The sequence below is a fragment of the Terrapene carolina genome, unplaced genomic scaffold, assembly GCF_002925995.2.
Source record: "Terrapene carolina triunguis isolate 2854851 unplaced genomic scaffold, T_m_triunguis-2.0 Scaffold62, whole genome shotgun sequence".
NCBI lineage: Eukaryota > Metazoa > Chordata > Testudines > Emydidae > Terrapene > Terrapene triunguis.
The window spans coordinates 48,377,816-48,396,342 of NW_020664413.1; the positions used below are offsets into that span (position 1 = coordinate 48,377,816).

At 38.8% G+C, this 18,527-nt stretch overlaps 1 protein-coding gene across 1 annotated transcript in view; it reads left to right on the top strand.

The window, feature by feature from the left end:
* The first annotated feature begins 5,973 nt into the window (after nt 1-5,973).
* COL3A1 (collagen type III alpha 1 chain) overlaps nt 5,974-18,527 on the top strand; it is a 70,856-nt gene continuing 58,302 nt past the window's right edge. Inside the window, exon 1 of the mRNA XM_024198087.3 lies at nt 5,974-6,180. Within this exon, the coding sequence (XP_024053855.1) occupies nt 6,102-6,180 (79 nt within the window). The 5' untranslated portion in view covers nt 5,974-6,101. The remainder of the gene's footprint in view (nt 6,181-18,527) is intronic.

Here is an 18,527-nt window from a genome sequence, read left to right on the forward strand (position 1 = left end):
AACATGTTGAAGAATTTGCAGCTATTGGCCTAATCCTTTATTTACAACACATAGTCCTTATTCATTGAAGTCAATTGGACTATTCACATAAATGTTGATGTGTCATTGAGCTCTATATTGTAATATGCTGTATAATAATAATTTGAACATCAGGGAAACTGAAGAAGATTAATATTGGGGTATACGATGGAATGGTAAATAAAAATTGGAATAATTATTTTTATTTCTATGGCTTTTTGGTGGCTACAAAACTTTGAACTGGTAGGTTTAAATAGAGAATCTCCATTCTTGAAGCACAGGTCAAAAGAAGACCAGAATATTTTCCTTACATCCTCAAAACCATTTTGACTGCATGACTAGAATTTATCTGATTATCCTAGATGATGGCAATAAATTGGAAGTAAGGTTTTTCCCCATGTGTAGGGCCTCATCCAACTGCCACTGAAGTCAAAAGAAAGACCTCTGTTCCCTTTCATGGTCATTTGATCAGGCTCATGGCACATAGAGATGTCATGGATACAACCTAACATGAGTGAGGGGTTTCGCAAAGGCAAGATGGGAAGGAGAGGGAGAAATTTTTTACCTCATGTACTGCTTACTTGCAGAAGTGATGAAATGTCTCTCAAAATGCTTTAAGGTGCTACAGTCTCAAGAAGTCAAATGTAAAATCAAATGCCTTTGCTTTGCTGGTCTCCCAGTGGAATTATGAAAATGTTCTTGGAACAACCATTATTTGGAAACTTCTGGAACATTACAGCACAGCTGTCTATTATTATTTGTTGAGTGTCAACACTCTATCTCAGTACTCTGCAGAACTTAGTGTTAGCCAGAAACTGTGTCTTATTTGAGTAAATGGGAAATATCCATAGGTAGATAGTGGTAGTGGATATTTTTCTACTTAAAAACCTAAAAAAATAAATTTAAAAAATCCAAATGCTGGTATTGGTACATCTATATAAAAAAAAGTGGATATCATTCCAAGAAAACCTGACGCCCAACTCAAGAGGACAAGTTGAGATGGGACTCAAGAGTGGATGAAGTCAGTGAGGCTACTCATGTGAATAACTGCTCACCAATGTGTGTCTGTGGGGGGGGTGTCATACTCTGGGCCTTGATTAATATTGTTTCCTATTGTTTGGCTTGTACCCAATTTGCCCTTCCCCTTTTTGGTCAATATGAAATTCACCCCAGTGCAGAGTGCTTGAACATGACTCCATGCACTATTTAAGATGCACTGAAAACTTCAACATAGGTCTTCAATGGGGCTTGAGCTGTGCATAGATCCATGTGTACCTACCAGGATGAATTTCACACATAAGCCTTGTTCTTTCAGGAGTACCATGCCATTTTGATCTATCAGTGTTGACAGGATGTAATGTATTGTAAATGTATTTTACAGCTAGTCAAAAAAAATTGAAATTTTGATTTTTTAGCTGTAAAATAACCATAAAAATTTGAAAAATCTTCACTGTTAAAAATTTGTGCCTTATTCTAGTTTGTTTTTTTAGCTTCAGTTTCTGCCATTGGATTAGTAAACCTTTATTTGAAGAAAATCTCTCTAATATTAGATATTGTCTCTCTATGTAGGTCCTTATAGACCGTGATCTAGTTGCCTTTTATATTTCTGTTTGATCAGCCAAATATAATCAGCTTCTTAAATCTCCATTTTAAGGCATATTTACCAGATCTGTAAGCATTCTTGTAGCTCTTTTTTGAACCCTTTTTATGTATGTTTTTCTGTGATTTAGTAGTTAAATTACTACTGTGATGTGTGGGTATTAAATTAACATAGAAAATTAAGTCCCTAGTGACTAAAAGGATTTATAACATTAGTCATAGATCTGAGTCATCAATTCAGATGTGGAACTGAACCACCCAAAGCTAAGGATGGTCTGGATCCAATATTCTGGTTCACATCAGTCTTACAGAACCAAGAACTTTGAATTTGGATCCAAGCTTACCCAGAGTTCAGTCTAGTAGCCTGATCTAGAGCCATATCTAAAAAGAATAAGAGCTATACAAAACTATAGTAATTAGTTTATATTTGTTCTGTTACACCATGTTCCACAACAGACAAAAATAATAGCTGACTGTATTTGACTGTATTTGCAGAGGGCTGACATTCACTCACCTAAGTTAATCACAGCTGTGTTGTTCTTATAGCTATAACAAGTCTTGTTTCCAACTCATTGGCGGGATCTGAATCCTTATTGGATATCAGACACTTCCATAATCTAGCACATTTATATATCTTGCCCAAGAAGAGCCAGGCAAATCAGAACAGCGCTTAAATGTGCTGTTGTTCTTATGAAGATCCTGTATACAATTTAGAAAGGAAAAAAAAGGATCTCATGTGCATGCGGATAATACCAAATATCTGAGCCCTTTGCTATTACATAGGAAATTCAATGGAACAGGTGGATGTGCATCTTCTATTGTAGCTAGTTTAAATGAACAAACGAAATAACATAACTTGGGTCATGATTATTATGCAATTTATAAACTGCTAATGTAATCCTAAAACCGTATAACACAGTACATTCAGTGTCATTTTAATTCACCATGGACAACTAGGAAAACTTAGGAGCATGTGATTCATGCAAAAAATCAGTTACTCCTTCGAAACTTATCTACCTACCTCCACTGCATAAGTATTTAATGTACAACAATTTCCTCAGTGCAACATCACATATTGTCCCTCAGAATATGTTGAAGTGATTCCACTCAGCTACATCAAAAAATTCAAACTACTTTCATTGCTTGCTTCCACCTACATAATCCTATTTGACATTGTCAGATGAGGAGCTTCAGGAAGTCATGACCCAACACTGTGCATGAGCTTAAGCGATAACAGCAGGCCCATTTGATTGTTTTTATACTCACACACACAAAAGCGCTTTGTCCCTTTCCCAGGTTAACTGTCTGTACCCTACACCCTATACCCTGTACACGAATACCATATTGATATGAATGATGATCCTGTTGTGTTGTTGTAATGTCAACAGTACTTAAGAACAAATGGTGTTTGTGAATGAGTCCATACATTCCATACTGTCCACATACACAAAATGGGGACAACTTCATCTGTTTAAATTAATTGAGTTCCAGCAGAAATGAATTTCATAAAATTAAAGAACCATAGAAATGTAGGGCTTGATGGGGACGTCCAGAAATCATCAAGTCCAGCCCCTCTGCTGTGGCAGAACCAAGTAAACCTAGACCATTCCTCATCACTCCTGTTTAAACTGTTCTTCAAAACCTTCAGTGATAGAGATTGCACAACCTCCCTTTGAAGCCTATTCCAGAGCTTAACTACCCTTATAGTTAGAAAGATTTTCCTAATATCTAATCTAAATCTCCTTTGCTGCAGATTAAGCCCATTATTTCTTGTCCTTCCTTCATGGACATGGAGAGCAATTGATCACCATCTTCTTTATAACAGCTCCTACGTTGAAGAGTGTTATCAGGTCTTCCCCCACCCCCACCCGAGTTGTCTATTCTCAAGCCTTAACATGCCTAGTTTTTTTAACCTTTCTTCATAGGTCTGGTTTTCCAAACCTTTGATCATTTTTGTTGCTTTCCTCTGGACTCTTTCTAACTTGTTCATATCTTTCCTAAAGTGCAGCACCCAGAGTTAGACACAGTACTCCAAGTGAGGCCCCACCAGTGTACAGTGCACCAGTTACCTCTCATGTCTTACACCCCACAATGATTTTAGCCTTTTGCACAACTGCATCACGTTGACTCATCTTCAATTTGTGAGACACTATAACCTCCAGATCCTTTTCAGCAGCACTAGTGCTTAGCCAGTTATTCCCCATTTTGTAGTTGTGCATTTGATTTTTCTTTCCTAGGTGTAACACTTTGCACTTGTCTTTATTGAATTTCATTTTGCTGATTTCAGACCAATTCTCCAGTTTGTCAAAGTCATCTTGAATTTGAATCCTTTCCTCCAAAGTCCTGTCCCTGCACTTCCCTCCCCCTCTGCTTAGTGTCAGCCACAAATGTTATAAGCATACTCTCCACTCCATGATCCAAGTCATTAATGAAAATACGGAATAGTACCGGACTCAGGACTGACCCCTGAGGAACCCTACTTGATGTGCCCTCCTTTTGACAAGCAAATCAGTGGTAGCTATTCTTTCAGTATAGACTTTCAACCAGCTGTTCACCCACTGTATAGCAATTTCATCTAGACCAGGGATGGGCAAACTTTTTGGCCCGAGGGTCGCATCTGGGTAGGGAAATTGCATGCAGGGCCATGAATGTAGAGCTGGGGTTGGGGTGTGGGAGGGGGGCAGTGTGCAGGAAGGGGCTCAGGGCAGGGGGTTGGGGTGCAGGAGGCGGTGTGGAGTGCGGGAGGGGGCTCAGGGCAGGGGTGTGGGGTGTGGACTCCAGCCTGGCACCGCTTACCGCTTACCACGCCACTCCTGGAAGCAGCCAGCACCACATCCCTGTGGTCCCTGGGGGACGGGGACAAGCAGAGGGCTCTGCGCGCTGCCCTTGCCTGCGGGTACCTCCCCTGAAGCTCCCATTGGCTGTGGTTCTCCGTTCCCGGCCAATGGGAGTTGTGGGGGGGGTGCCTGCAGGCGAGGGCAGTGCGCGGAGCCCTCTGCCTCCCCCTCCCCCAGGGACTGCAGGGACGTGGTGCCCTCTGTCCCCCCACTCCTCCCAGGTGTCGCAGGGACGTGGTGTCAGTCGCTTCTGGGAGCAGCGCGGGGTTGGCAATCCCATGGGCCAGATCCATAGCCCTGACGGGCCAGGGCCGTAGTTTGCCCACCCCTGATCTAGACCATATTTCCCTAGTTTGCTTATGAGAATGTCACGTGGGACTGTATCAAAAGCCTTACTAAAATCAAGAAATATTATGCCAACTACTTCTCCCCTATCCACCAGGCCACTAACTCTGTCAAAGAAGGAAATTAATTCAGTTCAGACCATTGTTTTAACAATGATAGAGTGATTTCCTCAAGCCTTACCAGCTTTCCACACTAATATCTGCATTAATTTTGGAGTCTCCCAAATCCTAAAATGAAGGTCACTTATATAGCAATTTTTGTGTATGAAGCAAATGTCTCTCAGGATATCTGATGGAATTTACATGCTCGAACTTTTGATTTTCAATAAAGCCCTATGTTATGTGGAACAAGAAGGAATTTGAATTACAAGGAAACATGCAACAGACTCAGGATTTTTTCTGAGATGAAGCTACAGCATTGAGGGGCAGGCGTACTGAGGAAAAGGTGACTGTTCTGCATTCCTTTTGTGTACTAAAATTAGGGTGAATTCATTGAAAGGTTTTAGTCTTAGGTCAGTACCCATTTTTGGAATACATTGTTTTTCTCACAGAATGTTCCATGTTTTGTTACTCCCGAGATCAGTACAAAACTACAACCATGATGAGAAGATGGCAGGACGGCACTATAACAGCACTGAAATTCAGCTGCTAGCATTCAGGGCCCCACTTTCATTTAGTATGACTTGTACTCCTGAGGATGAAAAGTGCACTTTCTTTAACTTCCGGGACGCCTTCATTTTCTGTGGTCTCCCATCATGCAAGACAGCTACTATTTATTTTCATTATGAAGTTGCAGGGTTGAACTTTACTGAAGCATCAAGTACTATACATCTTGGCTGAGTCCTAATTGACAGGGGGAAAATGCATTACCACATAGAAAGCCACTCTAACTTCTTTCCCACATCACATACATGCAGTGCAAACACATACACACTCGTGCATACATCATATAGTCTAGTACACACTTGTGTGGTGGGTGCAGCATACATATACAAAAGCTCCAGATGTGCTTTTTATCTAGTTTAGTTGGCTGTTTCTTCTATAAGGCCAAGAAAAAAAATGAATCATTTCTTTTACTGTTAAGGGGACTGGTCTTCCTCTCATATTTCAGAAAGGGGCTGGAAAGTAAAGAAGCCAAACTTTTTCCTATTTAAGGCCAAAGCAAAGGAATGCCTGTGGCTCAGTTCTGTGCAGGGCCCGGTGCTGAAAGGGCAGGGAACAATTGATGGTGCTATTTTGAATTGATTTTTCTTTCCCCCCATTTTTATTTTTGCACATAGAGTCTCATGCCTAATATTTAGACATGATGAGCTTTGTGCAAAAAGTAACTTGGCTCATTCTTGCCGTGTTTCAACCCTCAATTACTTTGGCACAACAAGATGGTGAGTAATTCAAACTTCTTATGGGTTTATTTTTTATTTTCATCAATTCATCTTAACAGCACATAAGAAATTCCCAAATCTCCCCAAGATACTTTTCCTTCACTCACTGAACATTATGAGATAGACAGCTAATGTTTTTTAGCTGAATACTAGAATATGTTGATTACTAACCAGGAGGTTCCTAAATGTAAGAAATGTTTTGCTTTTCCTGTGTACATTTTTCTCTATTTAAGCTGCAGTTGTTCTTGTTCTTTCTGGTGTTCATATTATAGGCTCTGGAAAGTTTGGGGTGTTTTTTTTTTAATGATTTTGTTTTGAATGCTAGCTCTATGTAGTCTGGAAGTTATTTGTCTCATGTAATAAGCCTGTGTTTCCAGCTCTTTGCTAGATTGCTGTTCTATGCCATACAGTAAGTGCTCCTTTCACACTGTAGGAATATGCTTTAAAGATTTTAGCCTATAGAAAAAAACCTTAGAAATTGTAACCAAGGTTGCTGAAACCATTTTTGTAAAACTGCACAAGGAAATATCTGCCAGCTTGTTGAGTTTTTATTTTTCACACACAGCAAATGGATGAATGCATTCACTCTGCTAAAAGCTTTTCTATCACGCATCTGCAGGCTATTTCAAACTCTTAGAAGTTCAATTAACAGCTAACTGATCTTCTAAGGGGGATGTGCAATGCAACAGATCACTGGAATATAGTGAAAAATTACTCTACACTCACATTCAACTTAGAGTGACGATAACTATGATAGTTAACAGATGAGTTTCCATAAGAACACTTGATGCTTTGGGGATCTGTACTATTCCCTAGACATTTTCATCATTATTTTTCATATCTTTTTTACTCTTAAGGTGTGAAATAATACTTTTGTCTTCTAAATGTGAAAGGGATGTTCATGCATGAAAGAAGCTAATAAAATAAATAATTTGATAAATGGCAGCAAATTAATATAAAATGCAGAGCAGTCAAATGCAGCCAAACTTTTTATACCCACACCCAGCCCTGTTCAGAAAAAGGAAACTATTAGAAATGATTACTGTGCCAAACTGATGACCAACATGTCTGTGAAAGCATAGCTAGAAAGCAACCTGTGCATCAGGGTTTACTATATTTCTAACAGGATGTTTGAGCAATGGAACAATTGGAGCCTAGGATGAATGTTTCTTTCAGGAGCAAGTCAGATATTACAATCTGTAACAAAGAAGTGCCCAAATGAGTTCCAAATGTCAATAAAAAGAATATTGCAAAGCCAGAGGAAATTTATGCAGTGGGGACTCTTCTCTGCTTACAATAACAAAATAAATTAACATGTTTTTTCAATGTAGATAATGGGATCCTTAGCCACCAGCCACCCACAGTGAAAATCACCCTCAGTTTGATCTCCCATTTCAACAAAACCCTCCTGCATGTCATCCCCTGACAAGGCCCTTCCCCTCACTTTGGTTGTCCCCAGACTTTACTGTGTTGCAAAACACATTTGTTCTAGTATTGGTCAATTTTAGACATAGAAAGAAACAGTTATGTCTAAGAAGTGTGAGGGCGTATTCTTAAGGGCTCATTTGTTTGGCACATTCAAAGTGCATGGTATGGCAACCTTTCCTTTTTGGGCTCGTTTCCATATGGGTTAGAGAGAGATGGTTAGCTTGATGAAGTTGGTAAAACATCAGTCAATCAATTTGTAAATGCAACTGAAATTGAATATTTCTTTTTGGTTTGCTCAGAATATAGAGTACTGTCCTTACTCTGGAAAGTACTTTTCCACAAGGTTCAAAAATCTTTTCACTCTTTTGAAATTGCTCCTATTTCTTCTCCCACCCCGCATCCCAAGGGACATACTCAAAAAATGAATAATACAAAGATAATTCAGAGAGTTGACTATTAATATTGTTAATGCATATACAGTGCATTGATGGGTTTGAGAGCTAGTATTTCCATGTCTGAAAAGAGAATTTCCAGACATGCTGAATTGCTGTCTGAAGAAAAATGTTTATATGGTTTGTATCAAAAGTAAGTCAATATAAAATTTTCCTTGGAAAATCATGTCAGTAGACAAGCCTTGGCAAAGATATTAAGGAAGCTGCTGAGTGTGCAGTGTGTTCATAATAGTCAGATGTAGCTCTGGGCTATGAGTTTCTTAGTTTTTCTGTAATAACCGGAAAGGGAAGTTTAAACAAAGTCTAAGATTGAACCTCTGCTCAGCTCAAGTTATGGATATTATGGAATATGAAAGGTTCACTTACTAATACTAATCCAGGCTATAAAATGTCTTGGTAATCTAGCTAGAGTTCTTTAGCTTGTGAAAAAAATGAGTTAGCTTGAGATGGGCTAAACTTAGATTTTCTGATCTGTGTTAAAAGTTTCATCAGTTTAAGCTATCTTGGCAAACCTCTTTCATAATGAAGTGCCATCTAGTGGCTGGTAGTTCTGCTTCACCTACAACAAATGAAGAGTCAGTCAAGAAATGAATACTTAATACTCACATGTGTTACATTATTGAATCAGTGGTTTGGGAGCTATTTAATTATTCAAGGTCCAATTCTGCCACCCTTACATCGAGTAACATTTACTGACCTTTAAATAATAATAATAAATTATTGTTATTATTTATTATATTATTATGAAACAGAAGTGTTGCATTCTGGCCAACTCTGCCCCAGAGTTACTGTAACTTTGAAAATAATTTGTGCAGCAAATTCTTGGTGTTGAAAAATCTGAGACTGAAACCTTATTTCTGTGAATACAATTCTTCTGGTCAGGTATGTACATGTTCCTGGAAAAGTGTCAAATTATAGAAATAATATTTAAATTACACATCTCTGAAAGAATGTATATACACCCATTTAAAGGTATTTTAAAATATATGGAACATAATAGAAGCTATTCTATCCTAAAAGCCCTGCCTCAAGCCACAAATATTCATCAATATCATAGGTGACTGAAGTTCACTGTATCACACAAACTTTGTTACTAGTACAGAAGTAACACACATGGTGTAGCAGGGAGTGAGAATGATTTTTTTTCCTGTGTTCCTATAGTAAAACCTGTTTTAAGAAAGACTGCTGCAAACATATTGGGTTACACCTATCTGAAGGCTCCTTTACACTGCCAGAGTGGTGTAAAGGGGCTTCTTTCTGTGTCTATAAGAATCAGGGCCAAGAACTGAGTACAATTCTGCTTCACTGTTATTAGACCCTACACAGTAAGCTACTACTGATTGCTATCATTCCCTTGAATAGTTCCTTAAGATGGCTTTCAAACTGTTATCCCACTAGCCTTTGCTAGCAATATATCATCCATACCCACAATGACTATAAGGAGATTTTGGAGATCTAGGGCCTGATTGTTCTCTTATTTACACCCTGTAAATGGTGAGTAACTCCACTGGAATTATCAGAACTCCACTGCTGAAAAAGGAGCATGTCAGCAGAATCAGACCCTCTGCATACTTGGCAGCTAATTCTATGCTTAGATATTACTTCATGCTTATATTATAGTATAAATGCTGCCTCAACTATCTGCTAAAGCAGCACACCTCTTTCTTGAGCAGGTGGACGTCTCCTAAAAATTTCTTTGGGAATAATTTTTGATCTTTCATATTAATACAGTATTCCAAGTGGCAGTTTTTAAAATGTGGAATGTGGCAATCATAAATAGGTTGCAGGAATCAGTATGTTGTTGCTTCTGCATTAACTCTTCATTCTGAACATCTACGTTTGATTAAATAGCTGCAAAAAATAGTTTGTCTGTAATTATTTCTAAAAAATAGCTCCAGTTTAAGATTATGCTTTTCTTTTTTTTAACTGGAAAGTGTTAGAGCAGTATTGAAGAAATGGCATGAGTTCAGCAATATATTTGTACGGTTTCTAGAAGAATAGCAACATTTTTAGTGTTTGCCAGCATGCTACATGTGCATTCATTGTAGATTAATCCATTGAATTAGCTGGTGGAACGGAAACACTTCCGACAGTCAGCAATGTCTTTCTATTGCAGCTTTTGCCAACCCAGACATCTCCTCAAGCTTGCCATAGTGAAGATAAAAGCAGGGTTAGACTGAGACATGCCTGGTACCATCAGAGCATGGCCATGGATAACTATACTATAGTAGATAAACTGATCTATTTGATGTTCAAATACAACAGATCAGGTGTCTCGAATCCAAATAAAATATACTTGGGTTGGTACCAAGTATATCTTATCCATCATTCAATGAACATGAAGGAGATGAACACCAAAACATAACAAAAAGGGAAGATAAGAAGGGCGGTAAGAAGCAGGTTTCTTTAGCTGAGCAAGTGAAAGGGAAGGCTAATGGTATAGTTGCAAGAAAATTATTCCAGTGATCTTTATTAGGCAGCAATAACATGCAGCCATGTGGGACACAATCAATCTGAGCATACTGCAAAGGCCACTCTTCATCCGTTACCTACTCAACATGCTATTTTGGATCCATTTTCTAATAATATATGTCATAACTTTACTGAGCATTTTCTCAAATTGATCCAGCTCCCAAAACATTGTGGATAAAGAAACTGGCACCTTGATGTACTGCAGAGTGTGCCAAGTAGAACATGTGGCAGTGCACATCTGGCACCTAGATGTTTTAGCCTGTACTTGCTGGCTATCAAATTTTAAACTAATGAATTGTTGAAACTTAGGGTTTGAAATTAAAGTTCAGCAATGTGTGCCTCTCAGGCAAGACTGTGTTTTAGAAGAGCGATGTGTGACTTTAATTTGGAAAAATCTGAGCCTCAATTAAAGGCCGGGGGAATCCAGCCCTTCAACCAAGTTTGCATGTTTTTAGAAATGTGACAGATTTCATAAACACCATTTAGATCACACAGACATTAGCCTTATGGGAGTGAAACCATTTGGTTTCTTTCATAATTTTCCATATTTTGTTTTTGAGTTGAGACCAAGGCTAAGCAGACTGATTTTTGAAAGGGCAGTGGAGTTGGAAACATTCACTGCTTTATTACAAAGGGAGGAAGCAGAGGTGAAGGGTGTTGTCCACCGGCAGTAATATTATTGTTAACAGACTCAATACTTGAGTCAGAGCTATAATAGCCACCCTCCTCACAGAGTTACAAACCACAAGCTGCTCCTCTGTTCTTTTCCAGTTGTTGTGAAGTTTTGGGTCTTGAACTAGACAAATGTTACCACCTCTTGCCAAATGTTAGTTGTTGCCAGCCTTACACAGTTCTTGGCTGTTGGCTTTAAACAGTTCTCTGGATGGAGGAGAAAAAAGAGCAAGAATTAGCATCCTTTTTTTTCTGTGCCATACTGACATGAATATCTTATTCAATCTGGTGCCTGGCATGCTAACATGGGTTCAAAGCTTGTTATGGCTCACTATTTAATCACAAATAGAATAAATAACTTGGGACACATCTGTTTTGATAATCTGGAGAAGATGCTATGCGTCATGGTTGGAGGGGGATGGAGGTTGTAACTAGCACTGCTGTTTCACCTACTAACGTATGCTTGTGGACATTTAGTTCTTTCTATCTCTGACTCTGCATTTTGGTTTAACAGCTGTCTATTGAGAGAAGGCAGAGGCTCAGGCTGCCACTAGTGGTATTTGATAGCGTGGTGTGTTTTCTCAGGCTGGCAGGCAGCATGAACACTGTTGTTCTTGGATGTCGTCATATGACTGAGCAGTAACCCAGTGACCCTGAGAAGAGCAACAACTGCAGCAGCCACTGAAATGATTGCATGCCCCTCCCAAAAAATCAGCTTGGAATACTGACTCTTCAAAACCTATGGTACTGGAGCTAGATCAATAGCTGTGTTCATTAGCCATCTCATTTCCAGTGTTATCTTTTTGTTGTGTTTGATCATGAAACAAGGGGTCTTCTCCAGACTATAAACAAAGGAAAAGAAGAAAATGGGTGACAAGAAGTTCAATGGCAAATGGCTGTTGAGGGACTTGAGGTAACTAGATTAGATTCTGAGGTCGTTGTGGAAATTCAGTGTGACATAGCATCTAAAATTTGTCATCAGTGATACCTAGAAACTGCAGATGTACCTTAAAGAAGCTGGAATAACATCAATGTTATTCAGCCTGAAACTTGCCCCATGGCTTCTCCGTGGCCCCAACCTCATTGCCATGCATTATCCTTCTAGTGGTGGCTGAGTAAATTATACATTATTATACTTCAGGTGGCTGAAGCTTCAACCAAGAACCTGGTCCCAGCTGAAACATCTACTAAACATTTACTAAACATCATCCACTGCCTGCTTATCCAAAGCCTCTATGAAAGTTTATAAACCTATAATCTGACAAGCATCTAAATGGATACAACATTTAAATGAAAAATATATTTAGTTCTGTAATATTCAAAAGCACTTTAATACTAGGTGGCAAAATGTTCTCTTTGACAGCTACTATTTCTTATATAGCACATTAAAAGTGCAGTTGAAGACTAATTTCTGGACTTTCTAGTTTTGATCTTTGGCAGCTACCATAATTAAGTTAACCTAGCTTAGTTGTTTTTTTGGTTTTTGTTTTTTTTTAACACAAGATTTTTATTGACAATATTTTAATCTTAAAATAGTTGCAAGAATACTACATTGATCTATCCCTCGTACCAGGCATTTGTCATAATAATAATATATCCTATACAAAACATTCCTGATGATCAAATATGGAGTTGAATTATATAGTGCATGGAGTAAATCTTGAAGTCTACTGAATAGCTATGCAAATTTTACTCAAGCAAAACTTTCATTGTCCAGTGAGTCTTTTGCCAGAATAAAGAATGAAACATTCTCTAAAGACTTCAGAATTTGCCCCATTCCCCCACCCGCTAAAGTTAAGCACAATTATTGTTTGTTTGTATACAGTAGTCAGCATACTCCCTTCCATTGACACAAATGAAAGGGACTTAACATACTGTATGTGAAATCCTTCTTAGGGAGTGGGGTGAGATGCTATTTCTCTGATACTATGCCCATTCCCAGAACTATAGAGAAATACTTAGGTTGGCTCTTTGTGCAAGAGTTCTGAAGGGTTTTGTGGGCATGGTTACTGTTAGAGGAGGTTGAACAGGGGACCACAGGCACTCTTCACAACTCCATTCCAGGATTTCCATCCAGAATTCTCACTTGAATTAACGCTACTTAAGGCAGCACTAATACCCATGGTATCCTCTCTGTATTCTGCTACAGAGCAGCCCCAAGATGACAGACCACACCTCTCCTTCAGGGATCATGCTACCAGAGGGGATGGGAGCAAGGCACATGAGGCTCTGTTTCCCTGAAAACACTGTGGGGGGATCCTCACAGAGTTTTCTGGCTGTCCCTTCATGTGGTCCAGGATCAGAAGCTGCCTGGTTTGGTAGAAGGAGACTCCAGTTTTTAGACATGTTTTTAATGTTTAGGGGTTAATTTTCCTTTGTGTATGTCTCCTTTGTGTCATTGACATCGTAAAGGGAATGGAAAGAGTTCCCAGAGATGAGCCCTTGGTCCGCCTTTCTTGGATGCTGGATGGTGCATAAAGGGAGACTGCAGCAAGAACATAAGTTAGAGCAGTCCTTAGGCTACAGTACATGAGACCAAATATTCTTTTATCTTTTAGAACAATGATTATTTTTCCACAAACAGTGTTTCATAAGAACATCTATCTTCACTTCATAACTCTTCTCACTTAAAACAACATCCAACCTCCCCCCTCCACTCCTTTTTTTTATTTTAGTACTAATCCTGCTGGCTGTAAGTTTCCAGAGCTGGAAACTTTGCCTGTTTCATGTCAAAATGACAATGGAAAACATGATATAACCAGTCAAACAACAATCGTTTGTTAAGTTTAGTTAGGGTAAACTTCAGACACTGGGACTTCTGGCTGTGTTTAGTGAAAATACATCAGAGGAGATTCTTTTCAGATTAGCTAAGAAACCACTTCCATTTTCCATGATTTTTCTCAAGTGCTGTAGTTTTATAAATGAAATATAAGAATGAGACTGAAAATGACATGCACTGTAATAATACCAGCACTTTTTACTTACTTTGTTTCACACAAATGCTCTGTGAAGAGAGATTTGCCAGGGAACTGAATCTCACACAAGGCATTAAACAACCTAAGACTATTACTTTAAAGTAATGATGTTTATTTTTAAGGTAGAATGCAGCCTCCTACTTTGAAGGCAAGTGTACACTGTGGCTTAGATCCTTCGTTATGGCCAAAGGGGCACACAGCACAACCTGCAAAGTGGAATGCAAATGTAGCTTTAAGGCCTGAGCTGGCTGTGTGCATCAAACTGCCAACACTCCCAAGAGACCAATTCTGCAACTGGAGATCACCAATCTGGAGGCAGCCCCGGCACTGTTGCCTTTCCCCATCAATGTCCACTACATCAGCAGCTGGAGGATGTTGTAGATGCGGTAGATGCTACTACTCTGCTTCTGTGTTATCAGAGGATTCCCTCTTCCTTGGAGTGATATTTCCATGGCCACCTATGCCAGCTTTAGGTCCCGTATCTTCCAGCAGTCCAGTGCAACGTGGTATCACAGGGGAGAATGGACGCCTATTTTCAATAGCAGATATTAAGGACTGAGTTGTGGCTGGAAGCTACATTCCATGGTAATGCACTATTGGAGCTCCTAGCAACACTGGTTTTGTCTTCCACTCTGGGCCATAACTTGCTCCCACTGAAGTCAAAGTCTCGTTGACCAGTGGGTGAATTATCGGGCCCTCTCTTGTGACTCATCATCTATTTTTTTTCTTCCTGATGTTTTCTCTTTGACAGAGATGTGTGAACAAAATTGCAGCTCTTCTTTCAAACGAACATAACAGAAACGATTGTTCCCTTGCACAGAGTTAATGAAAAATGTAGGAGGGATGCTTCATTGTTTCTTTGCAGTTCAGTGTAGCTATTACAGTGAACATCAAAGAAACAATGAACTACACTGCCCATGTTTTCCTTGAACTATGTGCATGTGAACACAGCAATTGTGCTCTTTCAAAATCACTCTGATGGTAGTGAGAGGTTCTTTTTGACTATTTGTCCATCAATCTATGTTAGGATATCCTGCTTGGTTCTGTACAGACTCACCGTGATTGCATGCCAGTTGTTTCATGGAAGGATGTTCACCTGAAAGGAAACAAGAAGGCTATTGTAGTGGGAATTACAGATCTTTGAGCACAGTAATTGAAAATCAGATCAGATGTTTGTAAAATCTATGGACAGTAATCTCACCCTACTGTCCTTTTGGATGCTGCCAGGGTGGTCCTCTGTATAATATCCCTCTTCTTAGTAAGAATCAAATAATCTATACAGAGAAATTTAAATCCAGCTGCATCTTTTCAGGTTAGGTTGACTGAAGAAAACAACGTTGCTATAGACTTGTTTCTATGCAACATTTTCACTTTTCCAGTTTTCACAGTCCCAGCCCTTGAATTCACGTTTTTCTAACATCCTTAACTGTAGGGGGATTGAGGTCAGCAACAATGCTTATGCCCACTTGAGACACCAGAACTCACTAGCAATACCAGGCTTTCTGCACTGTACTCTCTTACTAGTGTTAGGACAGGTATTAGTTAAGAAAAAGGATTTGAAATACTTGAAGCCAGAGGCTGAAAAACAATGTAGCAAATTTATAGTTAACAGATGGTCCAAAAATTGGAAATGCCTTTGCCAACTGTAATAAAACAGCTACAATGGTTTGCTTTGTTAACTTTATAATTTTGACATAATAGTGTAACCAAAACAGAGTTTTACAGCTAGCTATTTAATCTTTACTAGAAGAGATTCAAAGGAAAACTCTAAACACGGACATACCTATCCACTAAGAGTCCAAAATATGTATGGAGGCAGGTGACTGAACACAAGTTGTTTTACGAATGAGGACAGAATGACACTGTCCTCTTCGTACAGAATCACATAGTTGACTGACCTGTTCCATTTCTGAAGCCTTACAGATACTTGTAATTTATTTGCAGTCATGGATATGATTCCTTTCTATGGACAGTGTGCTAGATCTCTTTTTAATACATCATTTGAATATAAAGTACAAGGGCCAAATTCTCCACTGATTGACGACCCATGCCAATTCATTGAATTCAATGAAATTGCACAGGGAGTTATGTTAGTGCAGACCCCTGCTGCGTTATTCATCTCTGATATACTTCACCGAAGTCAGCGGAGTTACACTAGGACTGAATTTGCCCATTGTATCTGAAAATGTAAATTGTGTTACCATATGTACTGCATAGCACTGGAACATTTCCCATCTGCTGACATCTCTTGAGAAAAGCATTGAACCAAGCTAGGTTCTTCCAGGCAGATCTTAGAAACAGCCACTAAATAAAATATTTAGCCCTCTCATTTGGTTAGAAAACATAATTTTCCATGCTTCATTTTGGATTTTAATTACCTGATAGAAATTGCTTAATTATGACCAGCAAAGCTAATCAACAAAAAATTGGAAATAATATTTGTTCTGTTTCACAAGTTCAGGTTTAAGCTTTTAAAGTGTAATCATTGGGCCCTGTCCTTCTAGCCTCTTAGTCCACCTTGAACTCAGTGGGAGCTGAGGCCTCTCTCCCCAACTCCTAAGAAGAAAGGCCTGTTTTAAAATCTTTCCAGTACTTCCTGCTTGTAGACAGGTAAGAAATCACAAGAACAGATTTCCTTGCAGTATTATGGCCTATCTATTTGTGGTCCCTAGGTACAGAGGTACATGGTAACTTTTAAAGTTTCCAGAGCTTTTTGAAGTGCTCAAGAACAGGTGGTTTTGAATTTTTGGCAGAGGAAGCTTCTGAAATAATCCGATCAAGTTTAATTATTCTTAGTAAATATGTGCACCTGCCTATTGTTCATCCGTAGACAGACTTTCTACCAGCCTAATACATACTAAGGGGTAAAACTGAGTATTCTTTTAGGACCTGTTTTGTTAGGGACTCTGAATATTAACTTTCATTAACTTTAAAGTTCAGTGCATAGAGAGGATATGCAACTGGGATGGTATGAAAAAGAATGGATTTTGGAAACTGGTATGGGTAGGTCAACTCTTGTAGTCCTCACTTATACAAAACTTCTATTCAAGTCTTCAGGATTTGGCCAACAATTAATTTCAAATCTGTATATGTGTATTATCAGAGGGACTGTAAAATGATCTTTAGGGTAGGAAGGTGAAAAGAAGCTTAGTATATTTTGATGTTTCCTCCTTCTCCATCTCCTCCCTCTCTCCCCCTCACCCCCATAAAAAACACCCTATTTATTCCCCAGCCTACAACAAGTTCGTCATTACAATTAGCATATTTTTGTTTTTAACTAGTACCAGGGCTAACTATATGTTAGGCCAAAAGCTGATCCATAAACTCAGTTGCAGCCACATCAGGGCTTTGAGCTTGTGTCTGTTTCAGTTTGTTTTAGAACGTAGGCCAAGCATTGAGAATCTGTTCCAATGCCATGATTGTATGACTGAAAATCAAGTGATTTCAGCTTGCTTCTTAAAGTCACTGACACGAAAGGTCACACAGGATCATGTGACAAAATCACATAAGAAATTCAACATATGGAAGTAGAATTTCACTCTTATCCACTGTGCTTCTTGTTCTCATGCAATCAATAACTCTTATTTAAGGACTTGATCTCCATGGTTCTGAGGGCCCTCAATTTCCACTGAAGTAAAAAGGAGTTCAGGGCACTCAGGACAGTCCAGGATCAGTCCCTTGGGATCTGGTCTGATGACTTCAAAGACTTATCTTGACTATCATGAGCTTTGGATCAGGCCCTATATTCACAGCTATCCATGGATGAATGATGATCAGTTTAGGGATTATATCAAATCATAATAAATTAGGGGATATTTGTAGTGTCTGTCTGTAATCTGGCCCATTTCTGCTATAAAGACAAGAATATTAATATTAGCCTCTGTCTTAAATCCATTCACACAGGGCCCTAAGGAGGAAAATTCTGCAAGATTCTCATTCAGCTCCTCCATCACACATTCTACACCTTCTCCCCAGTTACAGCTCTGCCTCAGAAGAGTCACTATTTAGCTCTTAATGATGTGCAGGGATAGTCATTAGCATAGCTTAGCATAACACCCAACCAATTCTTGTATTCATTAATTCCTTTCATTAGAATGGCATAGGGAATTCAGAAGAATGAATAACATAATTCTGTGAGTAACTTAGTAAAAAAATGGTTTGTTGTATTTAGCCTATATCAAAATCAGTAGCTTTTTATTAAATACGGTATATACTTATTCATAAGCCAAATATTTTTGGTAAAAAAGTGACGCATCAAAGAGCGGGTGTCGACTTATAAATGGGTCTACACCAAATTTAGTTGATTTTGAACTCTATGGAATCATTGAATTGAATATCTAATACATTG